We start from the raw sequence: 25,779 nt of genomic DNA on the forward strand, positions 1-25,779 counted from the left end.
AGAACAGGCAAAAGAGCAGTCCAAGCAAGAGGTAACGAGGGCCTGTCACGTGGCTACCTTTTCACATGGCTCGGGTAGATGAGAGTCTCCCGTAGTCATGGAACAAGAAGCAGGTGATCTCAAATTTGAGAGCCATTCAGGTTTGTTGCGATTTTCTTGTCTTAATGAACAATTATTTACAACTCCTAAAAGCTCAAGATTTTTTCCCACTCCCATTTATTTCTTTTATTCTCTTGATTATATTATCTTGCCTCAGAGAGATTTTTCCAAGACATTTTTAATAGCTTAAAACTACTGAAAATAGAGACTTACTTTGTGGCAAGATAGAGTAGCAGGGTCTGTATTCACCCTCCTGCCTGCAACAGCTGAGAAACTGGACAAAGCATATGAAATAACTCTTTTCAATATGTTGGACGTTAGGCAATAAATGACAGTGACGCCTGAGAGACGGGGAATAAACAAGGTTAACTCTAGGACTGTCGAAGCTCATTGCCATGAGAGGGTCTCCGTGCCATAGCACAGGGTGCTGGACCCCAGCTGGATCCTAGTGGTCTCCTGAATGGTGGAGGGTGGAGTTGGTCGTTTGAGAACATTGACACAGTTAAATGCCTTTACCCAGGCTGATCAGAAAAGAAGAAAGATGTAAATGACCAATATCAGGTAATTAAGAGAGGGGAGGACGTCACTACTGATTCTATAGCGGTTAAAAGGTCAATAAGGGAATATGGCTAATGAGTTGATGCCAATAAATTCAACAACTTACATGAAAATGACATATCTGTTAAAGGCACAAACTACCCAGGCTCATTCAAAAATAAATTTAAAACCTGAAAAACCCTATATCTATTAAAGAAATTGAGTTTATGGCTAAAAACCTAGCAAAGAAAACTCCAGGCCAAGATGACTTAATTGGTGAATTCTGTCTATAAAAGAAACAATCCCAAACTCTTTCTAGAAGAATACACAGCCTCTTCCAGAAAATTGAAAACGAGAGAACACTACTCTGCTTATTCCATGAGGACAGCATTACCAAAGACGTTACAAGAAAAGAAAAGCTATAGATCAATATCCCCCATGAACATAGATGTAAAGATTCTGAACTTCCCTGTGGCACAGTGGTTAGGAATCCACTGGCCAATACAGGGGATATGGGTTCGATCCCTGGTCTGGGAAGATCCCACATGCCGTGGAGCAACTAAGCCTGTATGCCACAACTACTGAGCCTGCGCTCTATAGCCCACGAGCCACAACTACTGAGCCCACGTGCCACAACTACTGAAGCCCACGCACCTAGAGCCCATGCTCCGCAACAAGAGAAGCCACCACAATGAGAAGCCCGTGTACCACAACGAAGAGTAGCCCCCATTCGCTGCAACTAGAGAAAGCCCGTGCACAGCAGTGAAGACACAACGCAGCCAAAAATAAAAATTTTAGCAAATCAAATCCATGATAAAATATCATGACCAAAGGGGTTTATCCCAGGAATGCAAACTTGGTTTAACATTTGAAAATCAGTCAATGTAATTCACCATAATAACAGACTGAAAAGGAAAAGTGATTATGATCAGTATTTGACAAAGTCCAATATTCATTCATGAGAAAAAAAATCTCAGCAAACTAGGAATAGAAGGGAACTTTCTTAACCTGTCTTAGTACATTTATGAAAAACCTACAGCTAACATTATACTTACTAGTAAAAGGCTGAATGCTTTCCCTCTAAAACCAGGAAAAAAGACAGAGATATCTTCTCTTACCATTTCTGTTCAGATTACGCTGGAGATTCTAGCCATTGCCATCAAGTTTAAAAAAAAAAAAAAAAAGAAGGCAAAGGTATTGAAATTGCAAAGAAGTAAAAACTGACTTTTATCACAGATCACATGATCATCTATGCAGAAAATGTGATGGAATCTACCAAAAAGAACTATTAAGTGACTGTAGCAAACTGTAGGATACAAAGTCAATAATACAGAATAAGTTGTATTTCTCAATATTGGCAATGAACTATTAGAAATTGAAATGGAAAATAGTACCATTTACCATTTCAAAGAATATGAAATACTTAGAAATGCATCTGACAAAATATGTATGAGACTTGTGTACTGAAAACTGCAAAACATTGCTAAGAGAAATTAAAGGAGATTTAAATAAATTGAGAGACAAACCATGTACATGGATTGGAATACTCAGTATCATTAAGATGCCAGTTCCCCCTCAATTGATCTATAGATTCAACATAATCTAAATCAGAATCCCAAGAGCCATTTTTGTTAAAATTGATCAGCTCCGTCTAAAACTCATGGAAATACAAAGGATCTAAAAAGAGCTAAAACAACTTTAGGAAAGAACAAAGTTGGAAGAGTAACTTTACCTGATTTCAATTAATTATTATAAATTTATAGTAATCAAGGTAATGTGATATTAGTATAAAGTTGGACAAATAGATCAGTAGAACAAAATAAAGAGTCATTTAATAGGCCCAAGGATATATGGTCAAAATTTATTTTTAACAAAGGTACAAAGGCAATTCAGTGGGGAAAGAATAGTTTTTTCAACAAGTGGTGCTGGAACAATTTGATATCCATCTGCAAAAAAAAAAAATCATATATCCATACCTCACACCATTTATAAAAACTAACGATGTATTATAGACCTAAACGTGCAATCCTAAAATTACAAAACTTCTAGAAGAAACATAGGAGAAAATATTTGTGACCTTTACTTAAGCAAAGATTTCTCAAATATGACACCGAAAGCATAATCCATGAAAGACAAAAACCTGATAAATAGGACTTAATCATAATTTCTGTTCCTTGAAAGACACTGTCAAGGGAATGAAAAAGAAAGCCACAGACTGGAGAAAATATTTACAAATCGTGTGTATGAGAGAGGACTTTATCCAGAATCACTCAGTGATAAGAAAACAAACAATCCAATAAAAATGGGCAAAGAATATATACCAATGGCAAGTAAACTAATGAAAAGCACATGAAAAACATGTTCAGCGTCATTAGTCATCAGGGAAATGCAAAGAAAAAGCATCATGAGATACCACGCTACACCTGTTAGAATGGTAAAAAAATAAGTAAACTGAAACACTCATGTACTGCTGGTAGGAATGTAACATGATACGATCATTTTCGAAGTATTGATAGTTTGCCAGTTTCTTAAATATCTACTTCCAAATGACTTAAACATTTCACTCCTGGGCAATTACCCAAGGGAAATTAAAGCATATGTCCATACAGATACTTGTACACAAATGTTTATAGCAGCTTTACTTGTAATAACCAAAAACTGGAGTTGCCTCAGATGTCCATCAACAGATGAATGTATAGACAGTTTTGGTATGTCCATATAAGGCAATACACCTCAGCTATATAAAGGAATGAACTGTTGATACATGCAGCAGTTTGATGAGTTTCAAAATAATTATGCTAAGTGAAAGAATCCAGACCTCCGCCCAGCCCCGCCCAAAGAAAAAGGTATGATTTTCTTTATAGAAAATTTAGAAAATACAAACTAATGTATGTTTACTGAAAACAAATTGGTGGTTGCTAAGGGACAGCAGGGAGGCAGATGGGGAGGGATAGGAAGGAGGATTTTATAAAGGGGATTGAGGAAAACTTTGGGGTGATGGATATGCTCATTATCTTGATTTTGGTGATAGCTTTATGGGTGTATATGTTAGTCAAAACTTATCAAATAGTATGCTTTAAATATATGCAGTTTTGTGAATCTCAGTTATACTTCAGTAAAACTATTTCTAAACTACCAGAGTGCCACCAGATCTGTCTTCCCAAGTTCAACTAAGACTTTGAATTCTAAGGAATTCAAATGTGATAAATATTTAGCATTTAGATTCCCACGATTTTCCAGAGTTTTTTTCAGCATGTTTATGTCTTTGTTCAATTTTTTGAAGTTCTTTACTTGAAAGCCCTTTATTTCATGAAGAAGTAGAGCAGTATAGATGCATACAGACTACTGGTGAGAATATAAATTGGTGCAATCACTATGTGACAACACTTCTAATGTAAAATATGTGCGTACTCTACAACATGGCAGTTCTCTTTCTTGGAATGGACCGAGAATAGCAGCTCTCAAACTGGTCTCAGGTCGCCTTTGCACTCTTAAATTATTGAGGAATTAAAAGAGCTTTTGTTTATGTTATGTGAGTTATATCTTTAGATATTTACTTATATTAGAAATCAAAACTGATAACATTTAGAAATATTTTTCATTTTTAAATAACCATAATAAACATACTGACAGGTTAACACAATTAATACTTTTAGGGAGAATAATGGTTTTCCAAAACAAAACAAGTGAGAAGAGTGGTATTGTTTTATATTTTTAATATATTTATATCTAATACCTTGCTCAATCGAAGATGGACACTCATATCTTTTTTTATATTTAATCTTTTGGGATATACTGTCTTTTTTTTTTTTGCGGTACGCGGGCCTCTCACTGTGTGGCCTCTTCCGTTGCGGAGCACAGGCTCTGGACACGCAGGCTCAGCGGCCATGTCTCATGGGCCTAGTCACTCCGTGGCATGTGGGATCTTCCCGGACCAGGGCACGAACCCGTGTCCCCTGCATCAGCAGGTGGACTCTCAACCACTGCGCCACCAGGGAAGCCCTGGGATATACTGTCTTAATTGAAGTGTATGAGGAAAATCTGGCCTCACACAGATATACAGTTGGAAAAGGGAGAACCTTTGCAAATAATTGTGGGTAGTCTTCTTTGATACTACACCGTAACTCTCTAAGTGATAGTTTTTAAAATTTAAGTTGCAGTGTTGAATCTGAAACCACATCAGTGAATTTTCTGTACTCTGTTGCATTAAAATCCATTGGCATTTGTCGATCTGTACTTTGAATGGACTGATCACATTATTTGTAATATTATGCACTAGTTTGGAAAATATTGGCTCAGGTGAGTTATTCACATCTCCCAAATGTTGACACATTTCATTATATAATATCAACAAATGATATTAATATATCATTTGAAAAGTCTCAGAAAAGTCTCGAAGAACTAGAAAGCTGTCAAGCTTGCCATGGCAGACATAAGTTTTCTGAAATTCTAATTTTTACTTGAAAGACTGAATTTTATCAATGGCAGCCAGTAATGCCATTCATTTCTTTGAAGCGACAGGTTCACTTTCTTTGTTTTCGAGAGATAACTGTTAAATACCAAGTCTGAATCATGATGGTTTGAAATCTGTCAGTCATTCTTTCAAGTAAAACAGTGGTCTGTGGAAAAAGTGGTTAGTTCAGCTTGCAATTCAAGCACACGACTGCTTTTCCTTGAGATAGACATTGCTATTTGTTAGACAGCAGAAGTGCCTTATGCAGCTTCCCATTTAGGGACAGAACAGGAAACATTTTCTGTAAGAGGTCAGCAAGTATATACGTTAGGCATTGTGGACCACGGAATTGAGTTTGAGTGTTGTAATGATTCAGCTACATCAGTGCAGTGTGAAAGCAGCCTTAGACAATATGTAAACAAATGGATGTGACTGTGTACCAATGAAACTTTATTTACAAAAAACAGGGAGCAGACTAGGTTTGCACAGCAAGCTGTAGTTTGCCAACCCTGACATACAGTATTAAAAAGATGAGTATATTAAGGTTAAGAGTTAATAAAATTAATAACTTACTGCTTCACCAAGGACATGCTTCTCAGCATTGATATCTGTCATCATTCTTCTATCTGAATGATAGATGCTCTTGAGCATCTATCTAGAGGATCCATGCTTACTGCTCTTCATTGTGTAACCCTCCGCTTGATGCTATTCTCAGCATCTGAGCCCTGGATTCTAGAGTTTATCCTGCCTTGAGAACGTCCCATAAATTATCTCTATCCTCTTTTCAAACTCAGCTCTTTTTGACTTCTCCTTCTTGATCTCAAACATGCTTACACGTGTCCCATCTTTAAGTGATAAAAGCCTTCCTTTGACCCTCTCCTCCACTCACACCCAGTCTGTGCTTGGGCTCTATTTCCTTTGCATGGCAGCAGTCTCCTAGTCGTACATTTTGTTCTTAGGGTTCTCTTTGCTAGGACTTTTGCAATGTTTGATACCAGTGATCCCTGACTGCTTCTTGAAATTTTTGAAGCTCTCTTCTTAATTGGCTCCAAAATTTAATTTTCCTGGGCTCCTATTTACCATTCTGATGGTTCTTTCGCCCAGTTTTCTTCCATTCATTTCTTAAATGTTGGTCTTTCTTGGTTTTGCTTCTTATTTTCAGTAAGATAATTTTCATTGTTCTTTGTATGATCCATGGGTTACCTCTTCTACTTTCATGATTTCAGCTCCCATGTCTTTGCTGGTGACTCCCAAAGTTGTATCTAGACTAAGCGTTTCTCCTGAGCTTTAGAACATGCTTCCAGTCCCCTACCAGACATCTCAATTTGGAGCTCCAATAGCTACTTCCTATGTATCAAGTCTAAAATAGTTTATATCTCTTTTGAAACCCACTTTCCTCCTCATTTCAGTCAAAAGCATTTACTGGGCCCCAAACTAGAAATCTGGAATTATTTAAGATTCCTTTTCCCTTCACCTCTAATATCTATGTGCTCACCTGCCAATCCCCATAGCTGTATCTCCTAAATTTCTTTCTGCTACATTCATTATCTCCCTGTTTTCACTGCCTTTTCGTGAGTTCAGCTTCCTCTCTCTGGCTATCGCTGGGCTTTCTAATGTACCCTTGTCCTGTCTTCTAGTCTATCTTTCCAGGTAAAGGTGATTCTTCCTTATCTGCCTCTTCTTACCTTGCAGATATTATTTAGTAGTCACTGGGTAATGTGGTTGCCTGTAAAAGCAAAATCTTATTGGTACTTTTCTGCTAAAAGACTCCCAGGGGCTCCCCTTGGTCCAAAGGGTGAAGTTGAAACTCTTTAATGCCAGGTGTGAGATCTCTCACTGGCCATCCCCTGGCTCTTTAGTTAAGTTTCTCCCCTCCGTCTGCCCACATATACCCAGCCCCCAGACCACCACAGTTCTCCAGGGACACGTCCATCACCTCTTACGGCTGCACTCTTTGCACATTTGCTAAAAATGTCCTCACTCCCCTCCCATGTCACAGTCGACTTAAGGGCCCCACTCCACTCTTTCCTTCCCATGGAGTCTTTCCTAATACCCCAACATACTCTCACAGTGCACTGCATGGATAACAGCATTTACAGACATTTATTTTGGGTGCCTACTTTGTTCAGATCATTTGCAATCCTTATAATAACCCTGAAAGGTAGTCATTATTGCTCCCACTTTAAAGATGAGGGCCCGAGTCCAAGACACATAATATTAAATGATTTGTCTGAAGTTAACACATCTAGACGGGGCCTGAGCTAGGCTCTGGACCTGGGCTTTTCCTGTTCTATCAGTCTGTATCTCTTTACTCTTCTAGGGATTTCTTTACTATCTGAACATGTATTCATCTCCTCTGATCAGCAATACATTTCCACATCACCAGTTCAATAAATAAAGGAATAGAAGAATTTGTGACTGACACAGAGTTTCAGGTATAAAGCAGTCCCCTGATATAATCTCAGAAAACAGTGTTAGAGCTTAGTGATTTGTCTTTGTCAAAGAGCTGGTTATTTAGATCTTGGGTAAAGTATTTTGGTTCTTGTACATTTTTGTCAACAAATGTTTACTGTGCGCAGTGTTCTCCGAAGCCCTGCCCAGGAAACAGACATTGGTATGGTTGTTTCCATCCTCAGAGAGCTTTGGTATGGCAGGAATTTATGACAGACACACAGCTGATGTGGACAGGCGGTAGGAATAAAGTGCCTCAGGTTTTTAAGCAGAGGAAGGTCACGTGAGACTGCATTCAAATGGGACCAGGAAAGATTTCCTGATGGATGAGTAGAATTCCAATAAAGGGAGGTATTTATTTTAAACTTCCCATCTTCCTATTCAGGGGATAGGAAGTTTAAAATAAATATAAAGTAAGAAAGAAGTCTGGTTTGGTCCATTTATAATTCAGATCAATTATTGATACCCTTTAGTCTTGGAGTTAAGAGCAGTGATGGAGTATCAATTTTGAAAATTCTGTTTATTGTACAGTAAACAAATGCATAAAGTAAATGTGGAGCTTAATGATTAATGAGTGTGGATTTTAAGTAAGGAACAGGGTGGGTTTGTCTTTGCGTTTGTTGCATGGGATTTCCTAGACTCTGGGTATCACATGCAATCCTCTGCAGGACGGGTGTGGCCTGTAAGAGAATTCCCACAGTTTTCTCGTCCTGACAAGGTCATCTTGTCTGTTGAAGTAATTTTCTTAAGTCCACACTGCGCCAGGGTGGCTTTGCTTCTGTTCCTTAGGACATGGTCTTTGGTTGCCTCAGCTAACTTTTTGACAGTGCTCACTTTTTCTGAATTCTCGGCAGCCCCTCTTGGACACTATAGACATTTTTTTCCCCGAGGGACACCTGGAATAGTAGCTAATATGTAGATGTGGATGGTGAATGTGTTACAAAGATTTACTGTCTTATAAACTCAGGTCAGATCATAGTAATTTAATGCCTGCATGATGTTCTGTGAAAGCTTTGATGAGCAGAGTGGAATTCTTTCTTCTTTTACTGTTCCCTCTCATTCTGCCACTTACATGACAAGAGTGTTATTAGCACCCATCAAAATTAAAATCCAAGTGAAGTAGGCTTTTCGATATAGTATTTCAAAAAATACACTTATGTTATTGCCTTCAGATGGTATATAGCAGGAGTCCCCAACCCCCCTGGGCCGCACAGCAAGAGGTGAGTGGCAGGCAAGCGAGCGAAGCTTCATCTGTATTTACAACCTCTCCCCATCGCTCGCATTACCGCCTGAGCTCCGCTTCCTGTCAGATCAGCGGCGGCATTAGATTCTCATAGGAGCTCGAACCCTACTGTGAACTGCGCATGCGAGGGATCTAGGTTGCGCGCACCTTATGAGAATCTAATGCCCGATGATCTGAGGTGGAGCTGAGGTGATGCTGCAGATTATCATTAGAGAGAGATTTGACTGCACAGAGACCATAATAAATCAATTGCTTGCAGACTCATATCAAAGCCCTATCAGTGAGTGGCAAGTGAAAACAAGCTCGGGGCTCCCACTGATGCTGCATAATGGTGAGTTGTATAATTATTTCACGATATATTACAATGTAATAATAATAGAAATAAAGTGCACAATAAATGTAATGTGCTTGAATCATCCCGAAACCACCCCCCTGCCCAGTCTGTGGAAAAATTGTCTTGTAGGAAACCGGTCCCTGGTGCCAGAAAGGTTGGGGACCGCTGGTGTATAGAATAAGTGTCCACATGTTTGAGACATTGTGCTAGGAGTGATAACAAAAAAGATTAACATAAAGTTTAGCTTTCCTGGGAGTGTGTAATTTTAAAAAAATGACAGTGGTACCAGAAAACGGATAAAATTCAGAAGAGGATACAGAAGAGAATTCAGTAGAAAAAATAAGCCCAAGAAAAAATAAGTACATTGGGTAAATGTATTTATATGTCCATGTGTGAAAATATGACATTTACTTTTCTTTGAAGGAAAGATATTTATTTTTTTTGAATTTTATTTCATTTATTTTTTTATACAGCAGGTTCTTATTAGTCATCAGTTTTATACACATCAGTGTATACATGCCCATCCCAATCTCCCAATTCATCGCAGCACCACCACCACCCCCCTGCCACTTCCCCCCTTGGTGTCCATACGTTTGTTCTCTACGTCTGTGTCTCAGTTTCTGCCCTGCAAACCGGTTCATCTGTACCATTTTTCTAAGTTCCACATATATGCATTCCACAAATATACGATATTTGTTTTCCTCTTTCTGGCTTACTTCACTCTGTATGACAGTCTCTAGATTCATCCCCGTCTCTACAGATGACCCAATTTTGTTCCTCTTTATGGCTGAATAATATTCCATTGTATATATGTACCACATCTTCTTTATCCATTCGTCTGTCTATGGGCATTTAGCTTGCTTCTGTGACCTGGCTATTGTAAATAGTACTGCAGTAAACATTGGGGTGCATGTGTCTTTTTTAATTATAGTTTTCTCTGGGTATATGCCCAGTAATGGGATTGCTGGGTCATATGGTAATTCTAGTTTTAGTTTTTTAAGGAACCTCCATACTGTTCTCCATAGTGGCTGTATCAATTTACATTCCCACCAACAGTGCAGGAGGGTTCCCTTTTCTCCACACCCTCTCCAGCATTTGTTTTTAGTAGATTTTCTGATGATGCCCATTCTAACTGCTGTGAGGCGATACCTCATTGTACTTTTGATTTGCATTTCTCTAATAATTAATGGTTGAGCAGCTTTTCACGTGCTTCTTGGCCATCTGTATGTCTTCTTTGGAGAAATGTCTATGTAGGTCATCTCCCCGTTTATGGATTGGGTTGTTTGTTTTTTTAATATTGAGCTTCATGAGCTGTTTATATATTTTTGAGATTAATCCTTTGTCCGTTGATTCGTTGGGAAATATTTTCTCCCATTCTGAGAGTTGTCTTTTCATCTTGTTTGTAGTTTCCTTTGCTTTGCAAAAGCTTTTAAGTTTCATTAGGTCCCATTTGTTTATTTTTGTTTTTATTTCCATTACTCTAGGAGGTAGGTCAAAAAAGATCTTGCTGTGATTTATGTCAGAGAGTGTTCTTCCTTTCTTTTCCTCTAAGAGTTTTATAGTGTCCGGTCTTATATTTAGGTCTTTAATCCATTTTGAGTTTATTTTTGTGTATGGTGTTAGGGAGTGTTCTAATTTCATTCTTTTACATGTAGCTATCCAGTTTTCCCAGCACCACTTACTGAAGAGGCTGTCTTTACTACATTGTATATCCTTGCCTCCTTTGTCATAGATAAGTTGACCATAGGCCTGTGGGTTTATCTCTGGGCTTTCTATCCTGTTCCATTGATCTATATTTCTGTTTTTGTGCCAGTACCATATTGTCTAATTACTGTAGCTTTGTAGTATAGTCTGAAGCCAGGGAGCCTGATTCCTCCAGCTCCATTTTTTTCCCTCAAGTCTGCTTTGGCTATTCGGGGTCTTTTGTGTCGCCATACAAATTTTAAGATTTTTTGTTCTAGTTCCGTAAAAAATGCCATTGGTAATTTGATAGGGATTGCATTGAATCTGTAGATTGCTTTGTGTAGTATAGTCATTTTCACAATATTGATTCTTCCAATCCAAGAACATGGTATATATCTCCATCTGTTGGTATCATCCTTAATTTCTTTCATCAGTGTCTTATAGTTTTCTGCATACAGAAAACTTTTGTCTTTTGTCTCCCTAGGTAGGTTTATTCCTAGGTATTTTATTCTTTTTGTTGCCATGATAAATGGGAGTGTTTCCTTAATTTCTCTTTCAGATTTTTTATCATTAGTGTATAGGAATGCAAGAGATTTCTGTGCATTAATTTTGTATCATGCAACTTTGCCAAATTCATTGATTAGCTTTAGTAGTTTTCTGGTGGCATCTTTAGGATTCTCTTTGTATAGTATCATGTCATCTGCAAACAGTGACAGTTTTACTTCTTCTTTTCCTATTTGTATTCCTTTTATTTCTGTTTCTTCTCTGATTGCCATGGCTAGGACTTCCAAAACTATGTTGAATAATAGTGGTGAGAGTGGACATCCTTGTCTTGTTCCTGATCTTAGAGGAAATGGTTTCGGTTTTTCACCATTGAGAATGATGTTTGCTGTGGGTTTGTCATATGTGGCCTTTATTATGTTGAGGTAGATTCCCTCTACGCCCACTTTCTGGAGAGTTTTTATCATAAACGGGTGTTGAATTTTGTCAAAAGCTTTTTCTGCCTCTATTGAGATGATCATATGGTTTTTAATCTTAAGTTTGTTAATATGGTGTGTCACATTGATTTGCATATATTGAAGAATCCTTGCATCCCTGGGATAAATCCCACTTGATCATGGTGTATGATCCTTTTAATGTGTTGTTGGATTCTGTTTGCTAGTATTTTGTTGAGGATTTTTGCATCTATATTCATCAGTGATATTGGTCTCTAATTTTCTTTTTTTGTAATATCTTTGTCTGGTTTTGGTATCAGGGTGATGGTGACCTCATAGAATGAGTTTGGGAGTGTTCCTTCCTCTGCAATTGTTTGGAAGACTTTCAGAAGGATGGGTGTTCGCGCTTCTCTAAATATTTGATAGAATTCACCTGTGAAGGCATCTGGTCCTGGACTTTTGTTTGTTGGCAGATTTTTAATCACAGTTTCAATTTCATTACTTGTGATTGGTCTGTTCATATTTTCTATTTCTTCCTGGTTCAGTCTTAGAAGGTTATAACTTTCTAAGAATGTGTCCATTTCTTCCAGGTTGTCCATTTTATTTGCATAGAGTTGCTTGTCGTAGTCTCTTAAGATGCTTTGTATTTCTGCGGTGTCTGTTGTTACTTCTCCTTTTTCATTTCTAATTTTACTGATTTCAGGCCTCTCCCTCTTTTTCTTGATGAGTCTGGCTAATGGTTTATCAATTTTGTTTATCTTCTCGAAGAACCAGCTTTTAGTTTTATTGATCTTTACTACTGTTTTCTTTGTTTCTATTTCTTTTATTTCTGCTCTGATCTTTATGATTTCTTTCCTTCTGCTAACTTTGGGTTTTGTTTGTTCTTCTTTCTCTAGTTCCTTTAGGTGTAAGGTTAAATTGTTTATTTGAGATTTTTCTTGTTTCTTGAGGCAGGCTTGTATTGCTATAAACTTCCCTCTTAGAATTGCTTTTGCTGCATCCCATAGGTTTTGGATCATCGTGTTGTCATTGTCATTTGTCTCTAGCTATTTTTTTATTTCCTCTTTGATTTCTTCACTGGTCTCTTGGTTATTTAGTAACATATTGTTGAGCCTCCATGTGTTTGTGGTTTTTACATTTTTTTCCCTGTAATTGATTTCTAGTCTCATAGTGTTGTGGTCAGAAGAGATGCTTGATATGATTTCAGTTTTCTTAAATTTACTGAGGATTCATTTGGGAACCAAGATGTGATCTGTCCTGGAGACTGTTCCGTGCGCACTTGAGAAGAAAATGTAATCTGCTGTTTTTAGTTGGAATGTCCCATAAATATGAATTAAATCTATCTGGTCTGTTGTGTCATTTAAAGCTTGTGTGTCCTTATTAATTTTCTGTTTGGATGATCTGTCCATTGGTGTAAGTGAGGTGTTAAAGTCCCCCACTATTACTGTGTCACTGTCGATTTCCTCTTTTATAGCTGTTAGCAGTTACCTTATGTATGGAGGTGCTACTGTGTTGGGTGCATATATGTTTATAATTGTTATATCATTGATCATTATGTAGTGTCCTTCCTTGTGTCTTGTAACATTATTTATTTTAAAGTCTATTTTATCTTATATAAGTATTGCTACTCCAGCTTTCTTTTGATTTCCAATTGCATGGAATATCTTTTTCCATCCCCTCCCTTTCACTCTGTATGTGTCCCTAGGTCTGAAGTGAGTCTCTTGTAGATATCATATATATGGGTCTTGTTTTTCTATCTGTTTAGCCAGTCTGTGTCTTTTGGTTGGGGTATTTAATCCATTTACATTCAGGGTTATTATCAATATGTATGTTCCTATTACCATTTTCTTAATTGTTTTGGGTTTGCTTTTGTAGGTCCTTTTCTTCTCTTGTGTTTCCCACTTAGAGAAGTTCCTTTAGCATTTGTTGTAGAGCTGGTTTGGTGGTGCTGAATTCTCTTAGCTTTTGCTTGTCTGTAAAGCTTTTGATTTCTGCATTGAATCTGAATGAGATCCTTGCTGGGTAGAGTAATCTTGGTTGTAGGTTCTTCCCTTTCATCACTTTAAATATATCATGCCACTCCCTTCTGGCTTGTAGAGTTTCTGCTGAGAAATCAGCTGTTAACCTTATGGGGATTCCCTTGTATGTTATTTGTCATGTTTCCCTTGTTGCTCTCAGTAATTTTTCTTTGTCTTTAATTTTTGACAATTTGATTACTATGTGTCTCGGCATGTTTCTACCTGGGTTTTTCCTGTATGGGACTTCCTGCACTTCCTGGACTTGGGTGGCTATTTCCTTTCCCATGTTAAGGAAGTTTTCAACTCTAATCTCTTCAAATATTTTCTCTGGTCCTTTCTCTCTCTCTTCTCCTTCTGGGACCCCTATAATGCGAATGTTGTTTTGTTTATTGTTGTCCCAGAGGTCTCTTAGGCTGTCTTCATTTCTTTTCATTCTTTTTTCTTTCTTCTCTTCTGCAGCAGTGAATTCCACCATTCTGTCTTCCAGGTCACTTATCCATTCTTCTGCCTCAGTTATTCTGCTCTGGATTCCTTCTAGTGTATTTTTAATTTCAGTTATTGTATCGTTCATCTCTTTTTGTTTATTTTTTAATTTTTCTAGGTCTTTGTTAAACATTTCTTACATCTTCTTGGTCTTTGCCTCCATTCTTTTTCTGAGGTCCTGAATCATCTTCAGTATCATTATTCTGAATTCTTTTTCTGGAAGGTTGTCTATCTCCACTTCATTTAGTTGTTTTTTGGAATTTTTTCTTGTTCCTTCATCTGGTACATAGCCCTCTGCCTTTTCATCTTGTCTATCTTTCTGTGAATGTGGTTTTTGTTCTGCAGGCTGCAGGATTGTAGTTCTTCTTGCTTCTGCTGTCTGCCCTCTGGTGGATGAGGCTATCTGAGAGGCTTGTGCAAGTTTCCTGATGGGAGGGACTGGTGGTGGCTAGAGCTGGCTGTTGCTCTGGTGGGCAGAGCTCAGTAAAACTTTAATCTGCTGGGAGGGTGGGAGGGAGGGAGACGCAAGAGGGAAGACATATGGGAACATATGTATATGTATAACTGATTCACTTTGTTATAAAGCAGAAACTAACACACCATTGTAAAGCAATTATACCCCAATAAAGATGTTAAAAATAAAAAAAAATACTTTAATCTGCTGACTGCTGATGGGTGGGGCTGGGTTTCCTCCCTGTTGGTTGTTTGGCCTGAAGCGACCCAGCACTGGAGCCTACCGGGGCTCTTTGGTGGGGCTAATGGCAGACTCTGGGAGGGCTCACACCAAGGAGTACTTCCCAGAACTTCTGCTGCCAGTGTCCTTGTCCCTTGGTGATCCACAGCTGCCCCCTGCCTCTGCAGGAGACCCTCCAACACTAGCAGGTAGGTCTGTTTCAGTCTCTTATAGGGTCACTGCTCCATCGCCCTGGGTCCCGATGTGCACACTACTTTGTGTGTGCCCTCTAAGAGTGGAGTCTCTGTTTCCCCCAGTCCTGTCAAAGTCCTGCAATGCAATCCCGCTAGCCTTCAAAGTCTGGTTCTCTAGGAATTCCTCCTCCCGTTGCCAGACCCCCAGGTTGGGAAGCCCGACGTGGGGTCAGAACCTTCATTCCAGTGGGTGGATTTCTGTGGTATAAGTGTTCTCCAGTTTGTGAGTCACCCACCCAGCAGTTATGGGATTTGATTTTATTGTGATTGCGCCCCTCCTACCATCTCATTGTGGCTTCTCCTTTGTCTTTGGATGTGGGGTATCTTTTTTGGTGAGTTCCAGTGTCTTCCTGTCGATGATTGTTCAGCAGTTAGTTTTGATTCCCGTGCTCTCGCAAGAGGGAGTGAGAGCACATCCTTCTGCTCCACCATCTTGAACCAATCTCTCTGACATTTAATTTTTGAAAATCTTTTTAGCTGTTGTCAGTGCAATTTTGGACTCATAAACTCAACAGGTTTAAATGTTTAAAATTTGAAATGAAATTTTTTTATGCAATCATTAGTGTCATTGACTGAAATCTTCTATTTCCATAGATTTGATCCAGGCTACCAATGAGACCAATGTTAATATTCCTCAGATGGCAGACACGCTCTTTGAGCGGGCAACAAACAGTAGCTGGGTGGTTGTATTTAAAGCTTTAGTCACTACGCATCATCTCATGGTGCATGGAAATGAGGTAAGCCATGTAGACCTAACTTTTCTTTTTCTGGCAGGGGAGGGAGGCTGGTGATGACTTAAGTTTCTTAAGCTTTCACTAATTAGGAGAAAAATAAGAGGAAGTATATGGTTCAGAGTCATCTGGAGTACAATTTTAATCTACTGTTGAGCTGTTTTTCAGAAATATGTTGTTAGACATTTTGTTAGGGATATCAAAGTGTTAAATCTGTATATACCATGTAAATGTATTAATGGACAAAAATATTAGGAGAAAGGAACAACAAAATTATTTTCCCATTGGGAAGTAATTCTTTGTGCCTCTGTGTGAAAATTGCTTTCATAAAAATGTTTAATTTTGGAAAATATTGACTAAACTAAAAATTAGCCATTTTATATGGGATACCTACCGAATCCTATTAAATTGCAGTGTTTCTGTTATATACAGAAATGAAAGATCACACAATTTAATTCTATTTCAGTGGGTCTGATCAGTTTTTATTCCCCCTCAGAGAAAGCCCGCAGACTAGGAAACTTTATACTGAGTAAAAAAGATCACAATGAGAATTTATGTTTTTAGAAAATTGTCTTTAGTATCAGAGGTTGTTTAAAGTAGTGATTTCAGAATATTGATGTTTAGTTCTGACTTCTGTTTTTCAGAGATTTATTCAGTATTTGGCCTCTAGAAATACACTATTCAATCTCAGTAATTTTTTGGACAAAAGTGGATCCCATGGTGAGAATATTATGTTTTATAATTTTCTTGCTAATGTTTTTGATGCAGAATTTTTTGATTTTTGAAGTGAGGTTATTAATTAAAAATCCATGTTAATTGATAGCTCCATTGGGTATACAAGGAAAAAAATGTAAACCTAACTATATAGTTACTTTATATTAGCTTTAAAATATTTAATTGTTATGCAACTCAGCATATGAATTATACATTAATTCTATTTCTTGTCTTTTTCAGTGTTTACCTTAAAAAGTAACAGTGGGTATGTTAGATCCACAATTGTTTGTTAATGAAGGTGTAAGAGACAATGAAATGAAAAAGTACTTTGCCAATGAAAAATAATCCAGTTTTAATTGTTTTTTTGTAAATTATTAGAATTTGTACTGCAGTCATTTGTTCATTCAGCATATTTACTGGTTGTCACTTAACGTATAAGGCAAGCACACCAAGCACGTGGATAGTTCTCAGATAGCTACATGTATTAAATCTGCAACAGTGAACAAAAATGCAAGGAAAAATCAGAAAAGGCATTCTGTACAGAGATGGTAGCATATCTAAATTGAATAGTCTTGGAATGTCTCATGCCAAAAGTATTTTTGCCTGAAGTAGGATTTTAAATGAGGCCTGTCTGGTACACTTATTGACCTCATCTTAGAATTATTTGTATTTGAGGAGCTTAAAAAAAAATTGGAGCTAGCAAAGCACAGCTGAAGGTATTTTATTAATTAGTTTTATCTCCTCTGCCTCTCTCCCCAGGTTATGATATGTCTACCTTCATAAGGCGCTATAGTAGATATTTGAATGAAAAGGCTTTCTCTTACAGACAGATGGCATTTGATTTTGCCAGAGTGAAGAAAGGGTATGGTTTTTCTTTCTCATATTTATTTGAGCAGAAGAAGTCTTTGAGACATACTTGATTTATCTTAACTAAGTTAATTGCCAACTAGTTTTGATCACGAAGGCCCAGTTTATAATAACCTAAAAAAAAAACTCAATAATATTATGCAAGTTAGCCTTGTGGTTGCAATGTTACTTATTTATATTTTCATGCAGAAAATCTGATTTGCTGCTCGGAGTTGACATGGTACAACATTTTATTTTGTTAAAATCAACTCAAAATTCTTCAACAGTTATATACCTTCAGATAATTTTAAATGGAGAGGATTTAAACAAGTTTCATTTAAAAGAACATGGCTGTAGTCGACAGTAGTTATTTCATTGTGTTTTGATTGAGGTGAAACTGAACTGTATGTGTGTGTGGAGATCTGTCACAGATCTGGAGAACAGATAACACTGTCCTACTGTTATACATGCACACACACAAACACATGAAAACACACCATATCTGAACTAATTATTAATACTAACCATTGATTAGGAAAATCTCATTGATACAGACTCCTTGCATGTTTAATTCATAATTGCTGTTTATTTCCCTCTAAATAGATGTTTGAGTTTAATCAAAAGTGTTCAGCTATAGATCTGTGCAAATCTTGTATCCATTCCTCATTTGAAATAATGGCAACATATTGTACAAAGTTTAATATTTTAGTCTCAAGAATTCACACAAAGAGATATAACTCTGTTTTCTGATAGCTGACCTCAACTTAGCTTTGAACTACTTTTTTTTTATCATGGTAGTGAAAAATATAAACTTGCCTATTCAAAATAAACTAGTTTCTTGTGGGTGAAGATTTTATAAAATTAAGGTTTGAGTTCATCCCCATCTCATTAGAGATGATTCTAGTTCCTATGCCTTCCTCTGACTTCTTACATGGCCCTGGGCAGCCGTGCCTGATGTTCCGAGCTGGATTGTGACCTCTCCACAAGATGTCCACAGCCTTCTTGGAAACTTCTGCACCGCCGAGTGGGCACATAAGGGCACTTTGGGATGCTTTCCCTACCGTTGAGGTGGGAGAGACCGAAAGCTGCCATTATCAGCACCGTCACGTCACCTGGGCATTTTCCTCAGCTGTTTCACTCCTGCTGCTTCTTGACCATCTCTGGATACAGGAGCTCCCTAAGAGGCCTGTGGGTGGGTGCAGGCTTCAGTGCCCCCTACGATGCACCCTTCAGTGCTAACCTCCAGTCACATTCTCTACAGCTGGTTAAACTCAGCTCTTTTTGACCAAACTGCAAATCAGAATGCCTTTTTCTTCACTTGATGGATAATAGTATAAATTCTGTTCCCAGCCCTACAGGTTTTGAAGACTTCCAAGACATGTTTTCTCTCTCTCTCTCTCAAAAACAAACAAACTGGGGTTTAGGAAACCTAGATTTTTAATACTACTATTTCTGTTATAGATTTAGAAAAATCCATTCATAAATTCAGCTGGCCTCTTTTATCCAGACCACATTGCTTTCTTCCTGAGGGCAGTGCATAGAAAGCACAGCCTTTGTGGTTAAGGAATGCATGTGGGTGAGAAGGAGTATAGAGAAGGGACCCAGCCAAAGCCTCTTCACATCTCAGAATCATCCCAGGAGATTAACAAGGAAATAGGAGGAAAACAGTTTGGAACAATGCATGTGGTCTCAAATTTTCCACATACAAGTAAGTTTTACCTTTTTGGTTTTTGTTAAATTGTAGGGCTGATGGTGTCATGAGGATAATGGCTCCTGAGAAACTACTGAAGAGTATGCCCATACTACAGGGACAGATTGATGCACTGCTGGAATTCGACGTACGTACCTCACCAGAAAATGCTTCTTACACAATCATGCTGCCTTTTATTTGAAGGTGGGCTACAGATAAGGAATTTCCTCAGGAGACAGATTTAGGTCTCCCTCATATAGTTGAATTAGATGAACACTTAGTTTAGGCTGTCAGTGAGGAATAGAGGATTTTGGTTGTCCAGATTGTCCGAGAAGTTTACAGGTGTTTACTTCAGTCATGGGAAACTACGAGTGGTGCATTCTTGGATCCCCGTGTTCAGAGCAGGATGGTAGCCTCCTGTTGTGTTTGACAGAATAAAGTAGCTGCAAAACATACGTTCAGGCAGCTAAATACCCCAGCCTGCTATTAGAACCTGTTTTATACAGTCTGTTTAAATGGCACCATCCATGGAAGAGAATTATTTTTGTTTCGTCATGGTCCTTCTTCCTGCCAATGCCAACGTGGCTTGTCTCTTAAAACCAAACCTGTATCTTGACTGTGATGGTGGATACACTAACTTACACATGCGATAAGATGATGTAGAACTAAACATACACACAACAGGTAAAAACGGGAAATCGGAGTAAGATGGGTGGATTGTATTGATATCAGTATCCTGGTTGTGACATTGTACTATAATTTTGCAAGAGTTTACCTCTGGGAGAAACTGGTAAGTGGTACATGGGAATCTCTATATTTTTCACAGTTTCATGTGGATTTGCAATTTATTTCAAACTAAAAATTTTAATTAATGAAACATACCTGATTTGTGAAAATAAAATGTTCTGCCCTGTAGGAAGATTCTTAACTCACATTGTTATCTTTCCTCTGTTTTGGTGGTTGCCTAAAACAAAGATTTTCCTCAAATATTAGTAACTAAAATCTCTGTTAAGATTATGGTTTCGTCTATCCTAGTCACAACACCCAACTCCTGTGAAATTTCATTTAAAGCAGCAAACCACCTTACTGTTTTTTGACAGATTTGACAGTAAGGACATCACTAGGTATATATGGAATTGCTTCTCTTAACTTTTTTTCTTATTATTCATTTTTCTTTGCTTTCCTTACCGTTGATGTTGGTACTGTCTTACTTAAAGGAGAAAAGAAGTCAGAAAAGGAAAAAGAGCAGAGCACGAGGAGTTGTGAGCAAGGACTGGGAAATGGAGAGAAATCATTCTTCTTGGTGCTAGTGATTAGAGTATTTGCTGGGTGGGTGAATACTGTGAGTCTCCAGAATTATTTTAGGGGTAGACGGCTAAGGTATGTTTTCCCTCTGCTGGGCTTCCTCTCTGAGTCACTGCAGGCCCCTGGAGCCTGAACCCTTCCACAGAGATCATTACACAGGGGAAGGAGAAGAATGTAATATGGCATAGTGAAAGCAGCAGGAGTCCAGGTGTTCAGAAGTTGGATTTGATTTATCTGTGGATCATTAATCACATAGACTGTATATATGTCTTATAATTGATAGGACTAACTTCATTGACTTAAATTGAAGGCAAAAAAAAATAGGCAATCCAGTTTTTGATATTGGTAGTGTTACTCAAAGAGTTATGCAGCATTTGGTGAATTTCTTAGTCATCATTTGAGACTTCTTAACATGCTCTGAGAAAAATTGTCATTTGATGATCTGCAGTTAACTTACGAAATTTTCATCTGTTTCTAGGTACATCCAAATGAACTAACAAATGGTGTCATAAATGCTGCATTTATGCTTCTTTTCAAGGACCTTATCAAACTTTTTGCTTGCTACAATGATGGAGTTATTAATTTACTTGGTAGGTAGAACTACTGAATGGTGTCTATGAAGAGAGACTGTATCAGAATGCAAAGATTTGGATGCTACAGACTTCATAAAAATCTAAATACATGGCTCATTCAGGTCACATGTCTGTGTGTGTTCTTATGTCGAGATTAAGTGCAGGGAATGGAAAGCATTCTAGGTATTTTCAGCAGAAAGAGATTTCATACAGGGATTTTGATGCTTACAAAATTTTGGAATGACCGAAGGAGCAGGTTCTAGGCTTTGCCTCTTGGAATAAGTCCCATAACAATACATAACTGTTCCACTGTGCTGGCAACTACCTCTGATGCCTCCCCTGGAGGTGCTCCTATTTTGATATAGTTCCATACATCTCACTATCTTTCATTTGCCATAAAGTGAAAATCAGATAGATACACTGCTTGACGTTTGGCCCACGGTAAAAGATTTCTTTCTACTGACAAGGTCACCCCTTTCTGGGATATAATGATTCAGCAAACCACTTCCACCTAGTGCCAGTCTGAGAAAACATCTCTAAACCAAGCTTGAATTATTTTCTTCCCGCTGTCAGCTGGTCATAGGGATCTCCCAGAGGCGATAGGCATGATTGGAGGGAGAAGTAGCCGTCCAGAAGATGTAGGTATGCTGGGAGTGTGAGCCACCTGTTCGTACAACCTACATGGGTTTTCAGGCACTGCTCGAGGCCGATCGCTTATATCACCGCCTCCATTTGATGATGGAGTATATTCTTGCACTTGTCTAGCTTTATGGTTTGGTGTATAAGATATCGCTTGAGGTCTTATGATCACTTGGTATTCTCTGGTCAGAACGTCAGTCTCTAGGAGCAAGCCTAGAGCAGTTTTTCCAAAGGAGATCAGTTACTATCTGAAAAAGAAATGGCCCTGCTCCAAAGCGCTAGAGGCTTCTGTTGTGTTTTCCTGTTGGCATGCGCCAGAGTCGTCCTGCAGCATTTGGATCTGCTGCAGACACTTGCAGTGCCTTTAGCTCTGCAGGAGCAAAGGCCCGAGTGGCCCCAGGTTGGAGCAGTTGCAGAGTCTTCCTTGAGCTGGGCCCTGCTTCCATCTGACACCATACACCGATACTCTGTTTAGAGCAGCACATACACATGTTGTCTATGCTACCTCCAAAACCGAAAAAAGCTCGGCAGAACTTTCGCCTGCATTTTCCTTACAGAGAGTGCAAGGTGAAGCAGTGTGTCTTTCAGATGGAGGGGACCTTTGGACCCGCAGAAACTTCATCGATGTAGCAGGTCCCTGGGCTTTCATAGATTCTCTCTCCTTCCCCTTGACCTGCCTGTGGCTTATTAGGCACCTAGCATACCTGAAATTCTTTCCCACCAGCCACAGTCAACCTCATGTCATCAAATGATATCCAGTGGCATTATGACAACCAGAGAGGTTAATATACTTGATGTAAGACAGTGACCGTGTACTGGCATCCCTGCCAGATGAAAGAAAACTACTTCTGATGGGCTGTGTTTACTGGGGTAGATAGAAAAGAACTTGCTAGTTTGATAGATGCTTATCACATGTCAGCAACTGTGCTGATTTTATGCTGGAAAGGAGGACATATCTGGATCTCTGCAAGTAAGAATCATCACCTGATAAGTTTCCAGTAACCTACATTTCATCTCTAAGATTCACTCATCTTTTGCACAAACCAGGTATGCAAGTTAACTGGGAATATGATGGAATTGCTACCCTGTATCTTTGTAGAGATCATGAAACCGATGTGGGGATCCTGCTAGGTTTAAAGTATTTCTGTGTATTTCAAAGTATTTCATCTATGTATTCAGGAAACTGGGGAAATAACCACTGATAGTTTCATGCATCCACTGGATCTAATTTTTTTTTAATCTCCTGACCCCCAGAAAGCCTCCACTCAGATCGGTAGAAAATATAGTGACATTTTGGATCCCCAGAGACTAGCATCGGCTTAGAGTCTGTGTCCCTGAAAATTCTGGGTATGTCCCCTTTCCCATGTGTGTAGTCACTCTGGTAAATGTCCCTTTGCAGAGGAGTAGGAATAGATGCTTTTGGCTGTGTTTCAAGGCTCTTACTCAAGAATATCTGGAGGGCTTATTAAAATTGAGGTTGCTGGATACTAACTCAGAGTTTCTAATTCAGTAGGTCTGGGGTAGGGCCTGAGAATTTGCATATCTAGTGAGGGCCTGGATGGTCCTGGGTTTGGGGGACTACAGTTTGGGAACCACTGTGTTAGATCCACTTCCGGATGTTCAGGCCAGCATTTTTTTTTTTTTAACATCTTTATTGGAGTATAATTGCTTTACAATGGTGTGTTAGTTTCTGCTTTATAACAAAGTGAATCAGCTATACATATGCATATATCTCCCTATCTCCTCCCTCTTGTGTTTCCCTCCCACCCTCCCTATCCCACCCCTCTAGGTGGTCACAAAGCACCGAGCTGATCTCCTTGTGTTATGCGGCTCCTTCCCACTAGCTATCTATTTTACATTTGATAGTGTAGATATGTCCATGCTACTCTCTCACTTCGTCCCAGCTTACCCTTCCCACTCCCTGTGTCCTCAAGTCCATTCTCTACATCTGTGTCTTTATTCCTGTCCTGCCCCTAGGTTCATCAGAACCTTTTTTTCTTAGATTCCATATGTATGTGTTAGCGTACAGTATTTGTTTTTCTCTTTCTGACTTACTTCACTCTGTATGACAGACTCTAGGTTCATCCACCTCACTACAAATAACTCAATTTCGTTTCTTTTTATGGCTGAGTAATACTCCGTTGTATATATGTGCCACATCTTGATCTATTCATCGGTCGATGGACACTTAGGTTGCTTCCACCTCCTGGCTATACAGGCCAGCGTTTTCAATCGGTGCTTCTTGGCATGTTCACGCAAATTGATGAATTATCAGTGACATCAGAAAAACAAACGTAATGGTCCTTCTTTGCTGCTCAGAACCTTTAGAATTTATTTGAATTATCTAGATTTTTATCAATTAGGATTGCCCGATTCAGGAGGAAAAAAATACAGGACGTCTCGTTCAATTTGTATTCAGATCAACATGAATAACTTTTTTAGTATTAGTAAGTCCCATGGAATATCTGGGACCTACTTATGCTAAAAATTATTTTTTACAATTAAAATTTAACTCAGTGTCTTGTATTTTATCTGGCATCCCGACTGCCGACATGAATTTGCACAGTCTTGCACTTCTTTTAGCATGTATGTTTTTTTCCTCTTGAGTCAGGCTTTGTACCTGTCTCCTGAGGACATGCTGGATTGCTGGGTTCTAAATCTCATTCTAGGTATTGAAGCAGTTGGCAAGGGGAAGGGAGTAAGAAGTAGAGGGACAGAGCACGAGGAGAATTTTTATTCCCTCGTGGAAGGTGGGTTGATTACAGGATCTCCAAGCAACGCAGGACCAGCCTCTTCAGACTGAGAAAGAAAAGCCTTTTCCAACAAGGCTAGCTCATTTTGGTTTGAATCTACCCAAGTACTTTCCTTTCCAGTTTTCTCTTTCAATAAGAGTGCTAACTTTCACAAAGGAGACCCTGTTGAAGCTGGAAATTTAACTTGCCCACATACATTATAATTCAACAACTCACAAGATTAGACTCTCTGACTTTGGCGATGACAGCCCTGTGTCTGTAAGGATAAGATTATTTTAGGGCAGCTTGGAGTACCACAGTCTGACTGGAGCCTTGAGCCAGTCATTTTAAATCCTGTGTTGTCATTTTCCTTTTTAAGCTCTCCAGTGGAGTCGGGAGCAGCCGTCCACCCCACAGTTCCATCTGCCTTGTTCTCGTCATGGTCTATCCCAGCAGCTGCTTATTCTGATAAGCTCCATTCTAGGTGCTTATTTCAGAAAACCATAGGTCATAATTTAAGTCATTATTTTGCTCCTGTGCCACACAGATTCTGAGAATCCCATTCTCCACTAGTTGCAGGTGGTCATCACTGCCTTCACATTCATTCAGGTTATCTATCTAATCCCAGATTCCTCCCTTTGACGTTTTCGAGGGTCTGATTTCTACAGCCTCTTCAGCCACCAAATACTGCGTCTGTGCAAGAAACAGAAACCACTCCACGTATTCTAAGTAGAAGGGGATTCAAAACAAGGGGTCAGGTCTTCATTTAATTATGGGAAGCCTACAGGAACTGGTCCTGGTCTCGGCGTCCTGAGATGCTCCTGAAGTAACCAGTTCTTGTGCTCTAGGGAAGCTACTGCTTGTGAGGCCACTACTTGAAAGTATGCTGAAGCAATCTCGGCTGCCTTACAGCACTAGGGAGCTGGAGAACGGACACTTGAAGCTATAATCCAGGGAGTCAGATCAGGTGGCTGTGACTGTGACAGTTATTCCCTAAAGCCCAGGAAAGCTGGAGGGTGACAGTGAAATGCTCTGAAAGGTAGCTCACCCTCCAAGGATCTTATCACTTGCCATAGGAAACAGCTGTTCAGGTACAGGAAGCCTGCTGCTTCGGCCTCAGTTTCACCTTCCAGATCGCCCACCGGTCTGTCTAATGTGCGGAACTAAATCCGCATCCAGATCCCTGGCTTCTCATGAGTCTAGAACAAGATAGAATGGAATTGGGTGAGCCAGTCACCAACGTCGAATACAGTGCCCTGGGAGGTTCTGCCTTTCCTGGGGAGAGATTCCTGCCCGTGGTGTGCAGTTCAAAACCACATCACCTTTATTTCGGGTGAGGGAGTTTGGTGGCAAGCCAAGGAAGGTAGACTTTTCCATTCGCTTTTGC

The 25,779-nt window shown here is 39.0% G+C and overlaps 1 protein-coding gene across 1 annotated transcript in view; it reads left to right on the forward strand.

The window, feature by feature from the left end:
• SNAP91 (synaptosome associated protein 91) overlaps nt 1-25,779 on the forward strand; it is a gene marked incomplete at its 5' end in the record, with an annotated part of 156,810 nt that overhangs the window by 36,867 nt on the left and 94,164 nt on the right. Inside the window, 5 exons of the mRNA XM_082855931.1 lie at nt 15,758-15,900; nt 16,539-16,614; nt 17,368-17,470; nt 19,199-19,292; nt 20,928-21,039. Of these exons, the coding sequence (XP_082712057.1) occupies nt 15,758-15,900; nt 16,539-16,614; nt 17,368-17,470; nt 19,199-19,292; nt 20,928-21,039 (528 nt within the window). The remainder of the gene's footprint in view (nt 1-15,757; nt 15,901-16,538; nt 16,615-17,367; nt 17,471-19,198; nt 19,293-20,927; nt 21,040-25,779) is intronic.

This window comes from Leucopleurus acutus (genome assembly GCF_964270905.1).
Source record: "Leucopleurus acutus genome assembly, chromosome: 15".
NCBI classification, from domain to species: domain Eukaryota; kingdom Metazoa; phylum Chordata; class Mammalia; order Artiodactyla; family Delphinidae; genus Leucopleurus; species Leucopleurus acutus.